A 12,954-nucleotide genomic window follows, 5' to 3' on the forward strand; every position below is an offset into this window, starting at 1 on the left:
GAATCTGATAAAAAAATATTTCAGGTTTAGGGGAAAGGAACAGACCAGTTCACAGTCATTTTTTAAAAATATTGACTAATATCATCTGCCAGTAAAATCACAAATTACTTACTATTTGGGGGAATATGTATCCATATCCTGTTACTAAGTGATTTCACAGGATATGAAGCAACCCAGTAATGTCTAAACTCATTTATAATAGTCAGACTTGGTAAATTGTTTTATACAAACATTCTTTTTGTTCACCAAGGTTTAGAATAATAGATTTGATGATGCTGTATGTATGTTATGTTTTTACCAATATGACTTTATTTTTGTAACTCCAAAAGGAAAAAAAGAAATAATTGGTTTGTTGGCATAACTAACACCCAGTTTTCAAATACTATTCCATATCAAGCTTCAAGTATATCTTCACCCCAAAAAAAGGAAAATCAAGGTGAGGAACATTTATAGCATAGGCATTTCAATATCAAAAGCTTGCCAACATCAAAAGCTTACCATCATGCCTGCTGTCATGACTACTAAAAAAAACAATGCAAAAAAATATTCTGACCACACAAACAGAAATCAACCTTAAAGGAGAAGAGTTATGGGATACAATTCAAATACTGTACTGCAATAAGGTAATGAAAATGACAAATTAATAAATCAATGGCACAATTTAAGCAATACTCATTAAAGACCTGGTATTAGATCAGTGGTACTAGAGCACCACAAATTAAAACAAAAACTCATAGGCAGCCAAGCTGCACTACAACTGTGAATGTTGGCAAACATATTTGCTCCATACGTAAAATAAACTCCATACATCTCAGTAGCAGAGAAGTCTCTCTCAAAATTACACAGGCATAGTGGCATGCAACAAAACTGGGATTAGAACAAAGTACAGTGGTACCTCGGGTTACATATGCTTCAGGTTACAGACTCCACTAACCCAGAAATAGTACCTCGGGTTAAGAACTTTGCTTCAGGATGAGAACAGAAATCGTGCTTCGACGGCGCAGTGGCAGCAGGAGGCCCCATTAGCTAAAGTGGTGCTTCAGGTTAAGAACAGTTTCAGGTTAAGAACAGACCTCCAGAATGAATTAAGTACTTAACCCGAGGTACCACTGTAGTAGTGCAGATTCACAGTAAAGTTCCTTAGCAATCCAGTATCAGCTGCACAATGTTCTAGTGTGAAGCTTCCATAAGTATTATGAAATTACCTTTTCTAGGCTCACACCTGTTCTTTTAACAAGTGCTTGAAGTCTTGCTATGGTCTCATTTTCTTTCAACAGTTCATATGAATTTAAAGTTGTTCCTCCTAGGTTACCATTTCTCTTATCAGAGACTATGTCACATGTTCTGAGGCTCTTCATCTTGGAGGCACTTTCACTACAGTGCAAGTTTCCCTCGGGTGAAATCCCAAAAGCCATAAGGATCTCAGAGACTTCCTGAATGAATTCAAGTTTATTTGGAAATTGAGGCAAGTCTTCTGGCAATTCAACATAGTGGTTGTCTATGTCCACAAAGCACAAATTTGCCTGAGAATTAAGTCAGGAGAGATATAAGAGAAATCATGAGCAGATATAAAACGTTGACACATACTGCACATGTAAAATGCCTGTGTTGTCATTTTGCAATGTGCAAAGAAATCCTAGGTATCGTAATGTGTAAAAAAACACTCATTAAAAACTGGAAATGTATATAACAACTTGAGAGAGAATAATTTGAATTAGAAAGTAGGATAACTGCCCAACTGGAAAGGATTAAAGCTGAATTCCTAGGCACACTATGGAGTAAGTCTTACCAAAATTAGAAGGCCTTATTTCTGATATATTTTCTTGACTCGTTGATACAGTGTCAGATTATTTACAATGCTTGGTCACAGTGGATTAAGAGGAAACACACATATCCTGTTCTTTTCAGCTGTGCTTGAAATGCAGGAAGGAAAGTAATCTGCATTTCCGTAAAGGAAACTTGTAAGACACGTAATAATTGTTTATGCCCTCAACAACAATTCCTTACTGTAGCAAACAATTCAGAGAATTGCAGAGGGCAAACATCTTTGCATTAGACTTAAATATGGTGTCAACATTCCAGTTCCAAAGCCACAACTGATGCTGGACAGCAATACCAGCATCCAGTGCTTTAGAAGAGAACTGAAGGGCATCTAAGCTTGCGTACACTATGAAGGCAACAACCTTGGCCAATTTATTAAGGTCCTTCTTAACATGAATGTCAGCCTATGGCTTTTTCTTAAGTAAGATCCTGGCCCATAACATGGACACATGTGCTATGAAGGTGGCAGCTGCTATTGCTCTAATAGCTAGGTGCTGAGATTTCATAACACGATGGAAGAATTTGCTACCTTTTTATTGTCTGGATTTCTTAAAAACTCATACTCATCCACAGGAGCCAGAATCCTAAAGGCCAACTCCAACACTGAAGCATCTACAAGAGTCACTTTCATCTTATTCATCAACTGCTGTGGCAATATATAGTGGGTTGAATTCAAAGTAGTGCTAAGGCGATTGCAGGAGAATGTGCATACTGGCCAGAAAATGTAAAAAATGGAGTCTATATATATACACAAATACCTGAGTCCTTTTGTAAAGGTACCCCTGCCCATACGGGCCAGTCGTGTCCGACTCTAGGGTTGTGTGCTCATCTCGCTCTAGAGGCCGTGAGCCGGCGCCGTCCGAAGACACTTCCGGGTCACGTGGCCAGCGTGACGAAGCTGCAGCTAGCGAGCCAGCACCAGCGCAGCACACGAAAACGCCGTTTACTTTCCCGCTATAAAGCGGTCCCTATTTATCTACTTGCACTTAAGAGTGCTTTCGAACTGCTAGGTGGGCAGGAGCTGGGACCGAACGACGGGAGCTCACCCCGCCACGGGGATTCGAACAGCTGACCATACGATCGGCAAGTCCTAGGCACTGAGGTTTTACCCACAGCGCCACCCGCGACAAAGTCCTTTTGTAGAGAAGGTCTATTAACTGGGCAATATGTATAATTCTTTATGCATAAATTATGTGCACAGTGGTTGGTTGTACTGCACATTAACCACTCAACTCACATTACCTGTTATACCGATAATTCCCTGTATGAGTTCTGCTCCATTTTTGTTAACATACTTTAAAATTACCATTGAGAAACTATTCCTAGCAAAAGGAATATGGCTAAGGGATGCTGCTAACAAAAATATGTAGCCAAAAGCATACCTTCATCTTACAATCTCAAGTGTAGGTCATATTAGGAAAAGATTCAATATCCCGAGAATCACATTTAATTTTTAAAGCAATTTCTAAATTTTAAAGTTACAACAATCAATTTGAAAGAATGTCAGCTTTTTCTTCTTCTTAACTAGTCCTTTACCCAATCTACATGAAACCAAATTACACATTGTTCTAGAGAGACTTTTATAAGTGGAAGAGCAGGAATAACACTAATTCAAAATTCTCTCCTTTGGAAACAGTTTAGCAAGCAGTGAAGCCTGACTCAAGTAAAATTTCTCACCTCTTGAGGGAGCTCCAGCTTAGACCGGTCATCTAGTCCATTGGAGTGCAAGCCCATTAAATATGGGACAGGAGCATCTAAAAAATGCAGGAGAGAGGCTGGAAGGATGGGAACATAGACATGCTGCCAATGGAATGGAAACATCAGTGCTGTGATTGTCTCTGCCACAGTCATCAGTCTCTGGTAATCTAAAAACAGGAAGTAGTGAAGAAGAGAACACACTTAGAGAGCCACCATGAAAATGCAATCACCAGCACAAACCTAGAGGCTTAATATAAGGAGCACTAAGAAACAAACACAAGGCATTGCACAATACATATTCTAAAAATATCAGTTGCTTAGTCTCTGTGGAAATGAAAGATAATGTAAAACATAGCTTTCTACAAGATATCATGCAGAGAAGTTTTTATTATTATTTTAAAAATAACTTGCACCCAGTAAAAAGGAAAAGGATTTATGAGCCACAGACCAACCTCCCATTCTCCCCAATACATGGGATGGAGGAGAGGGGAAATAGCGCTATATTGAGCCTGCTAAAATCCGACACATATGGCCATTGCATCTTCAGCAGACTCTGTTGCAGCTTGAACTTTTATACTGAACTTTTTCTTCAATATAATATTAAACCGTTGATACACATAGGCAATCTGTTTCCACAGAAAGGTTTTATCACTTCAGGTTAACCAGTTGTAGTATTTACAAAGTCTACATAAATTATCACAGTAAAAAAAATAATTCAAGAACGGTCATTGATTCAGTTCAGATAATCACCAATTGTTAATGTGGCTAAGCTGAGCCAGAAAGGCTATACTTAATTCTCAAGCCTTAAGATATTTTGGGCACTTAACAGCGGAAGGAATCTGAACAAGAGCAGACCATATTTAAACTTTATTTTGAATAGGAACTTTAAAACAATGTGAAGAAAGAGAATGAGGGATGGATAGAAGAGGAACTATTGAACCTGCAAAAAAAGACTTCCAGCTTTTTTATCCAAACTAGTTCGACTTACTATGATTTGATAGCTTACTGTATTGAGTAATAGTTGAATAAGTCATACGCAGAGTAGACGCATTAGGTCAATGGTTTTAAGTAACAAGTCATTTATTTCAATGGGTTAACTCGTAGTATGACTTATGTTGTCTATCAACCACTATTATGATCAGCATGTTTATTAAAAAGGCTGTTTATAAACTTAGTTTGAATGTTTCAGGGAGAAAGAAAAAACAGTCATTTTCTTACCACAATTTTTTGTTCTCAGTCCTCATATTCCTAATCCTCGGGATGGTGCCTCCCTCTGGAGCACTTAGGCCGGGGCATTCTAAATTGCTTCTCCAGGTGAAAGGACTACCCAACTCCCAGACTAGATTGGAAGAGCAAGCAATACAGGAGGAACAAGCAATTCAGGAGATGATGTGGATGGAACACCCTCCAGAGGATTCTGGTCAGAAATTCTCAGTAAAAATATATAAATATTTTCCCCCAGAGCCTCCAAAAGAGCATTACTAATTCTTGTGACATACCTGAACAGGGGGGCAGGGAAAACGGCTGAGGACCAAACGCTACTATTCCAGCACCTTGTGCAGAATTTTATCAAAGCTCTGAGAAGGAACTCAGCCTGACTAAATGCTTTGTTACACAGACTATGGGTGGAATTCAATGTCCCACTATCCCTCTCCTTCCCCCATGCACTGTTCTGGGGGGTTTCCCCAAGCCCCTCAAAGTCAATTTTGGGGGGCAGCAAGGGAGGGGGAAAGCCCCATTGCACGTGGAAAAGTCCTTGTGCAGAACTTCCGCTGAATTGCCGATGGCGCTGGTTAGGTGACTTCTGCCCTTAGTCTGAAAGCTGGGTGGCCCCTCCCCCCTGGGGAAGCAATTTTCAAAATTAATAATAATAATTTTATTATTTATATGCCACCCATCTGACTGGGTTGCGCCAGCCACTCCGGGTGGCTCCCAGCAAAATATTAAAAATACTAAAACGTCAATCATTGAAAACTTCCCTGAACAGGGCTGCCTCCAAATGTCTTCTAAAAGTCAAAGAGTTGTTTATCTCCTTGACATTTGATAGGAGGGTGTTCCACAGGGAGGGTGCCACTACTGAGAAGGTTCTCTGCCTGGTTCCCTGTAGCTTCTTGGCTTGCAGTGAGGGAACCACCAGAAGGCTCTCGGTGCTGGACCTCAGTGTCCAGGCTGGATGATGGGTGTGGAGAAACTCTTTCAGTTATATAGGGCCAAGGCCATTTAGGGCTTTAAAGGTCAACACCAGAACGGTCCTGCTTAAGTGATCTAGAGAGAAGCGCCATCCCAAAGATTACAAATGGTCCTCAGGGGTCTCTAGGGCATTTATATCCTTTGGAAATGTTTACAGGCATATTCAGAGCAGGTGTTCCATAAACAAAAGGCTGGCAACTGGACTGAGGGTCTTCCTACTCACACAAGTTGGAGGTGATTTTCACCAATTCCCCCATCCCCCTGCTAAGTACCATGTTATCTCCCACACTATGCTAAAGGATTATCCAACAAACTTGAACAATTTTTTATTGTAGATATTTATATACCAGAATTTATAGAAAATGCAAGGGGAAATGAGTTAAAATAACCATATTATTCTGCGAGCAGGAGGCTGCATGGAGCAGAATATCTGCTCACCTGGGACTCCAGGTGGACGGCCAATGCCGCACAGCGTGGCCATGGTGGGTTCAGGGAAGCTGCCATCTTCCAGTGCGGCAGGGGAAGAGGATTGCTGGCACTGCCCACCTCTGGCCATGTCAGGATCCCAGGTAAGGACAGGCAGTGCCCACTCAGCCAATCAGAGGCTGAGGCTTGTGGGCTGCGAGCAGCCCACTCCTAGCCTATTTAAGGGAGTGGCCAGGTGTTGGCCGCCCATTTGGAGGATTTTTGTGGGATTTTCCCACCCACCCACCCAGTCTTAAAGGGCCCGCCCAGCCGGGGGGTGAGGTGGACAGGCACATTGCCTTGCTATGGACCTTGCTATGGTTTATTCACTCACCATATTTGGGGCCAGGGAGAAATTTTCTCCTGCAAGCAAATTGGCAGGCTTGTAGGTTTTCACTTACCTCATAGCAACCATCACAATTTTGGCAGATAAGGCATTGGGCTGCATCCTTAGTCTCAGAGGTACCCCATTAGAGGGGTCCAGGAGGGGTGACTCTGTCCATGAGTCCATTGTGGGGCCAATGGGTCAATAAAACTCTCCCAGTGCTTGCCTGTGCAGGACTGTGCCATCTAATCAATGTTGGGGGTGACTCCCCAGCACAGGTTTGACCCTACCAGGTTCCTATCAGGTAGTAGGCAAGCTGCCTGCTCCAGAATACATACCCAATGCCTCAGCCAAATCTACTCTTTCCTGTAATCAATAAAGTTGTGGCATAATTCAATCCAATACCAGTTTCCTGTGTCATTTTTGTTGCCTTACCTTCACCTGTCATGGCCATTATGCGCCTGTGGCGGCAACTTTATTCATGGGGTCTCTGGAACCGCCCAATGACACTTTATTATTTTATAGTAAAGCTGCAATCTTATACCCACATACCTGGCAGCAAGTTTCACTGAATTCAATGGAACTTGCTTCAGTTAAACAGCCACAGGATTGCACAGTAAGCATTTATTTAATTACTTTTTCAGTTACCTGGTACTGATGCAGAAAATTGTTTTATCTAGCTAGAAAATATCTGCAAGCACAGTATAACTTTCAATAGTATAAAGGTTTTTACAGGTCTGAAGAGAGACAATAGCATTTTAAGCTTTAGGGTAGCTTTTATCACCAATTATACAGGTATAGTCAAGCACACATATCACCAATTATACAGATAAGGGTTTTTATTTATTTATTTAAGACAGTCAAAATTTAGAACAAAGCATTCTGCTACAAATTAATGGCTTTTATATAAATGTGAATTCAGTATGAGCCTTATGCTGAGATATCATTAGCAGCGTCACCAATGACATCCAACTTTATTCCTGACTATGCTTTATCTAACCGACCTCACCTCCTTAAACTCATTTGCACTAACTACCTAATGCAGTCTTGAAGGAAAGAATAAAAACAAATCAAGAAAGATCACACTCAAGGTATTTGTTTCATTGAGGAGACCTGTGGAAATTTTACTGTGATGTTTTAATTTGTTGGAAGCAGCCCAGAGTGGCTGGGGCAACCCAGTCAGATGGATGAGCTATAAATCATCATCATCATCATCAATGAAATGCAGACCCATTTTACAAGATCACCAGATTTTTTTATTTCATAATTTTAATGATCACCAAGGTATACTCAGACTACATCACTAAGCCAGGAGCAGGGAATTGGATTCAGTTGGCAAGCCCAATCCTTACTGAATCCTTATTGAAAAACTGGACAGAGACAACATCCATGTGGAGCTCCACTCATGGAAGATGCCTCCCCTTGATTTTTAGGGATACCCCATATTGTCTAAGCTCCTATGCTATTGCCTGCTCCCATTCAGCAGTGCTTTCCAACCCTCAGTAAAGCATTTTGAAGGGCAGGGAGACCTGCCCTGGGGAGCAGGAGTAGGAAAGTCAGCTTCTGCCAGCCCTGCTATGCATACTTTACTGTGGATCCAATGCATCAAGAACAGGTGTATCTTTACCACATTGACCATCATTTATAATATAAAAGGCTATACTCACGCTGTGAATAAAGCAATATCTGAAATTCCAAAAGAGCACAGGTGAAGAGCTGAACCATATTCTCTACTCCAAGTAACTCAAAAACTTCTTTAACTGGAAAGTCAAATAATGGCAATTCACTGGTGCTTGGCCTCTGGCAGATAATTGGTCCATAAACTCCTGAAAATTTTAGTGATCTCCCTGCAGGTGGTAGGGGAACTTCATAGAGTATATTGTAGATAAAGCTTTCCAAAGGTAATGGTGGTGGTTGAGGTGAAGTTACAGCTTGGTGAAGTTGCTCAAGCACTCTCCTACACGCCTTCATGAAAGACATTGGGGTTATCAGACAAATGCACTTAGAGACATAAAGAGTGTCTCTGCTAATATCATAGGAGTTAAATCGTTGTAGCTTTGTTACAGAGGTGCCATTACAGTCTTCTATGGTGCTACAGATATCTTTGTCATTGGTAGGTGGAGTATGAAGAATATCATATTCCGCATTGTGCATGTGATATAATGTCTGCATTGCGCTACAGATTTGTTTGCTGGTAACTTCCTCATAAAATGTGAGAGAAAACCCAAATGTCCGAGAGCCATCTTCACGGGTAATGATAAAAGAATGGAACTGAGGTTCTCTGGCATCAGCTTGTGTCTTGAAAGACAGACCCTTAGGCATACATAGCTGTGGGAGAAAGGAAGAAATAGAAATGTTTATTTTTATTCAGCCAGGTATTTTATTAGATGAAAACACACAATAAAAAACTTGTGTTTTTATGCTGCTTTTATTTTGTATTGCATTTTAGTTTTTGGTGAGCTGCTCAGAGGCCAGCTACTATTGGGTTGCTATACTGACAGTGGTGCTTTGGACACTGGTAGCTAAGCTATCTCCCCTGCACCTGTCTTATTGAAAATATATTTACTTGGGTAGATGTCATGAGTTACTCAGTGCCTTCAGGCACAAACCTGAGAGAGCAGACTCTAGAGGAAGATGAAGAGGCAGATGAGGAGGACTAGGGAGGAGTCCCAGCTGCTGCTTCCCTCCCTGTGAGGGCACACTGTTGGAGACTAGGAAAACTTCAGAGCTGCAGCCTGGGGTGGCTGAACAGAATTCCAAGAAGGAGGGTTTAGTATTGTCTTTCAAAGCCAAACAATGGCTCCACCAATGGGAACAGACACTCCCACCCCAACAGTTGATGCGCCTGCAGTCTAGACATTCTCAAAAGACTAATTTTCGCAAGTAATTCATGTGCTCTCCTTTGGCTACAAAGCTTGGGTTGGGGGCACTTGGGTTGGGACAACTTTGCTGCTCTTGTATGGTTTTGAACACTGTGCCCTGAATCTTGGACTTTGGAATTATGGCTTTGCTTCTAGCTCAGTTAACTCCTCCACCCTGTTTGTAGAAGCTCTGTTTCAGTTAGCTTTTATCTGTTGCTGCACCTATATTGTACTCTGCTTTAATTAACATTCTTTTTTCACTCTCAGATTGCCTCTGTTATCATGTCTGGAGCGGGAGCTAGGACAGTAGGAAAGAGGGTCAAAAGAACATATAGAAGTAGACATCATGCTTAAGAGGACAGGAAACAATATGCCTTCATGATATAGGCTTAGGAAACAATATGCCTATGTGATATATGTTTATAAGTAACTTTAAGCAGTCCATTTCCTGTCCCTTCTTAATCTCTCTGTGAATTCATGTGCATGTGTAAGTGTGTCTCCCAATCAGCCACATTGTAGGTCAGTCTTCCCAAGCCTAGTGTTGTCCAGATGTTGCTGGACTCCAACTCCCATCACCCCTATTCATTGGCTATGCTAGCTGGAGCTCATGGGAGCTGGAACTGAATAACACCTGATAGGCTCCATACTGAGAGTGGCTATTCTAGACTATGCTAAAGTTGGAATAAAAGTTGCTCTTAGTTAAGTCTTCATAATTTGGCCTGATTTCTGAATGAGAACAAACTTTCTAGAAGCTAATCTACATAAATGTATGCATCCTGGTCCAACATACAAATATGAATATTATAGCAAGTGCAACAAAGTGCAAGTGCAACAAAGAAAATTAAGAACCAACCATTCCCACTGCATCCTGATCAAAAGGATTCCATTCAACATTTTCTGGGTAACGAGCAAGAACTTTGGACTTGAATGTGCGTCTTAATGGAGTTTGTTCAAAGTTTTCACCTGAAAAATGAATACAAGAATCAAAATAGTTTCACTTCAAGGTTTTTTTGTGTAGATGCCAGAAAGCACACTGAGTAGTAAAAGGAACAGGTTCGAATAGTTCCTTAAAGAGAAACAGGAAATGGAAAGTAGTGGTTAGCAAGAAAGTAAGCAAAATGAGGTTATAATATTGGTTGTATCTTACATACAATTAACTATGTGTGCCTTTTCTTAAATAGGTTCAGCCCAAATTATTTTATTTTTCTTCATTTATTTCAAAAGTTAATCATGAGCATGTTTATTTGTTCACCAAAACCAAACCCCATTTTAAAAGTAATCCAGGAAATGCACACATAGGTAACAGATGCTAAAGTTAAGCAAAATTTAGTGCATACAAGATCAATGTTAATAGCTTTGTTATGTATTTATACCTAGAATCCATCATCTGTTAGAGAAATCAGCTGAGAAGGGAAAGCTAGAAGGCACAAAATGGTCAAGGGACAGAAATACTAGAAGAGAAATATCTGTATGAAAAAGATTTGATCAGTTTTCCCTGTGTTTTTGTTTTACCTTCTGCTGAACTTGAAATGATACGGCTACCACCATCTTGGGCTTTAGAGGCCTGTATATACTGGCATAATGCTATATAACAAATAAAAAGAACACTGTATTATGATTAAGTAAGTGTTAACTCTTATTATAACTATAAATCTCCTTCAAAAATAATTTCACTCAACAGGTCTATCTCCATATTTTCCAAATGCATTTAGGATATCAAACAAGCGTTACATTAAAAAACCCTTTTCAAACTGGATAGCAACAGACCTCTGAGCAGCAAATGAGAAACACCAAGGTCAGTCATCTAAATAAACATTCCTATTTAGTAAAAGGAACAGGTTCGAGTAGTTCCTTTAAGAGAAACAGGAATTGGAATTGGTTAGTTGATATGGATATACTGTTTTTGGAGGAACTGTGATGGTTTTGTGCTCAAAGTATAATTTCAAACAAGAAAAGACACGTGCCAGCTTCTTGTGGGATCATCTTCTTGGTAGAGATTTCCCCATTCTACAGATAAGGCACTCTTCTCAAAACAGGATGCTGGCTAATTCATATGGATGTGCACTCAAGCGGATAAATTTTAGCATTAGAAATTGCAGTGGAGCTATTATCATGGCTGCCCTGACTTAGCTAGGCTAGGCTCGAAGTGACCATAAGAATGTAAAGTATAATGAACAATAGAAGTAAGAGAAGCAGGGTCAAGAGTGCTTAACCATTAAGTTCTCACCATGGTGACTAGCCATGACTGGGGCTACTTAGATCTAGGAAGCTTATGTACAGCTTCCAAGCAATAAGGCAACACTAACAACAAATAAACTATTTAAAGCAACAGGAATGTTGATAAGGTTTATTCCTAGGCCAAATGGCTAAAGTGTCTGCCCACAAACTTGAAGGACTGAGAGACTACCAGTGAGTTCAATGGGACTTCCCACCCCACCCCCGCATGAGCATGTATAGGATTGCTGCCTTAGGCAAATGTAGTTTAATATTGAGTAAACTATGCTTCTTTCTGCTGGAGACATATGAATACCCTGCCAAAAAAGGAACCTCAAAGAACATATTGCTGTTAATTATTTTGGTATAACTATACTTTGTATTCAGGTGACAAATAGACAACTTTCATTAAATTCATTAATTAATTATAGAATTCAAGATGAGGCTCCTTTTAAAAGTTGCCATATAAAGTTGCAAAAATAATGTAAGTCAAAAGATTAATAACTTGCATGTATACTATTAACAATCCAAACACCAAGAATTTTACTGTGCTAAAGGTCAAACAAAATGGTCAAATATGCTATGCTACATCATACCACAAGCCTATTAATGCTACATTCTCTACTTCCAGGCCCCTCCGGGCCTCTGAACTCTACCAAGGTGACATCGTCTCTTGCCAATGCAATCCCCCTCATTGGCTCTGCTTTACACTCCAAGTACTTTTACCTGGCTAGAATGCTTCCTTGAACTGAAAGCCTCTTGCTTCCTTGGATGAAAGACAGAGAGTGGTCAGAGAGTGGTGTGAGAGTGTAAAAACTAGCCTACTGTATAAAGGTACAGTTTACATTTGTTGCCTCATCCACGTTTGCATCTGACATTGCCTACCACTGGCATGGCCCTCAAGAGGTTGTCCAGAAGAGAACACAGCCCTTGGTCTGGAAAGGATTCCTCACCCATGCTCAATACTTCTATATTGTTTTGAGCAATCCTTGGTTGCTTCTAGCATCTGATAATCAGAAAGGTATACTGCTGTGCAATGAAGATTTCAAATTCAAAACTAATAGCAGCCTCAAATGCCATTTGAGAATCTTAATCAAGTAGTTTACTACAGAGTATTTAAGAAACCTAAGGACTATGAGCAATGGCCGAATAGATTTTAATGGCAGTACTTCTCTCACTACACTTCATGCAGATATAAATGCTTTCTAAATAAAGAGGGGGGGGGGTTACTCCAAAAATAAACCTTCATCAAATGAATAAGAAAATGAGCATGTAGAGGGTGACAGCTGCTATAACAATAAACCAAAATTACATGAATTAACATGATTCAAATAAAAGCAAAGCTTTCATCACCACCTGCAAAATGAGATGGGGGAAGCC

General features: G+C 40.3%; 1 protein-coding gene across 9 annotated transcripts in view; it reads right to left on the reverse strand.

Moving 5' to 3' along the window:
* The window catches only part of DENND5A (DENN domain containing 5A), a 609,609-nt gene that overhangs the window by 584,164 nt on the left and 12,491 nt on the right, over positions 1 to 12,954 (reverse strand). For 6 of the 9 annotated variants that reach the window (XR_014515146.1, XR_014515147.1, XM_083457548.1 and 3 more), the window contains exons 2-6: positions 10,873 to 10,944; positions 10,214 to 10,323; positions 8,167 to 8,827; positions 3,499 to 3,686; positions 1,206 to 1,523 (exon numbers count right to left, since the gene is read on the reverse strand). Coding sequence is in view for 7 of the 9 variants with exons in the window: in XM_083457548.1 (XP_083313674.1) it covers positions 1,206 to 1,523; positions 3,499 to 3,686; positions 8,167 to 8,827; positions 10,214 to 10,323; positions 10,873 to 10,944 (1,349 nt within the window). In the remaining 2 variants the exon portion in view is untranslated. Of the gene's footprint in view, positions 1 to 1,205; positions 1,524 to 3,498; positions 3,687 to 8,166; positions 8,828 to 10,213; positions 10,324 to 10,872; positions 10,945 to 12,300; positions 12,338 to 12,954 lie in introns of those variants that run through there. The other 3 variants (XM_083457547.1, XM_083457551.1, XM_083457552.1) reach the window with 2 other exon arrangements.

The sequence above is a fragment of the Podarcis tiliguerta genome, assembly GCF_965153285.1.
Source record: "Podarcis tiliguerta genome assembly, chromosome: 1".
Lineage (NCBI taxonomy): Eukaryota > Metazoa > Chordata > Lepidosauria > Squamata > Lacertidae > Podarcis > Podarcis tiliguerta.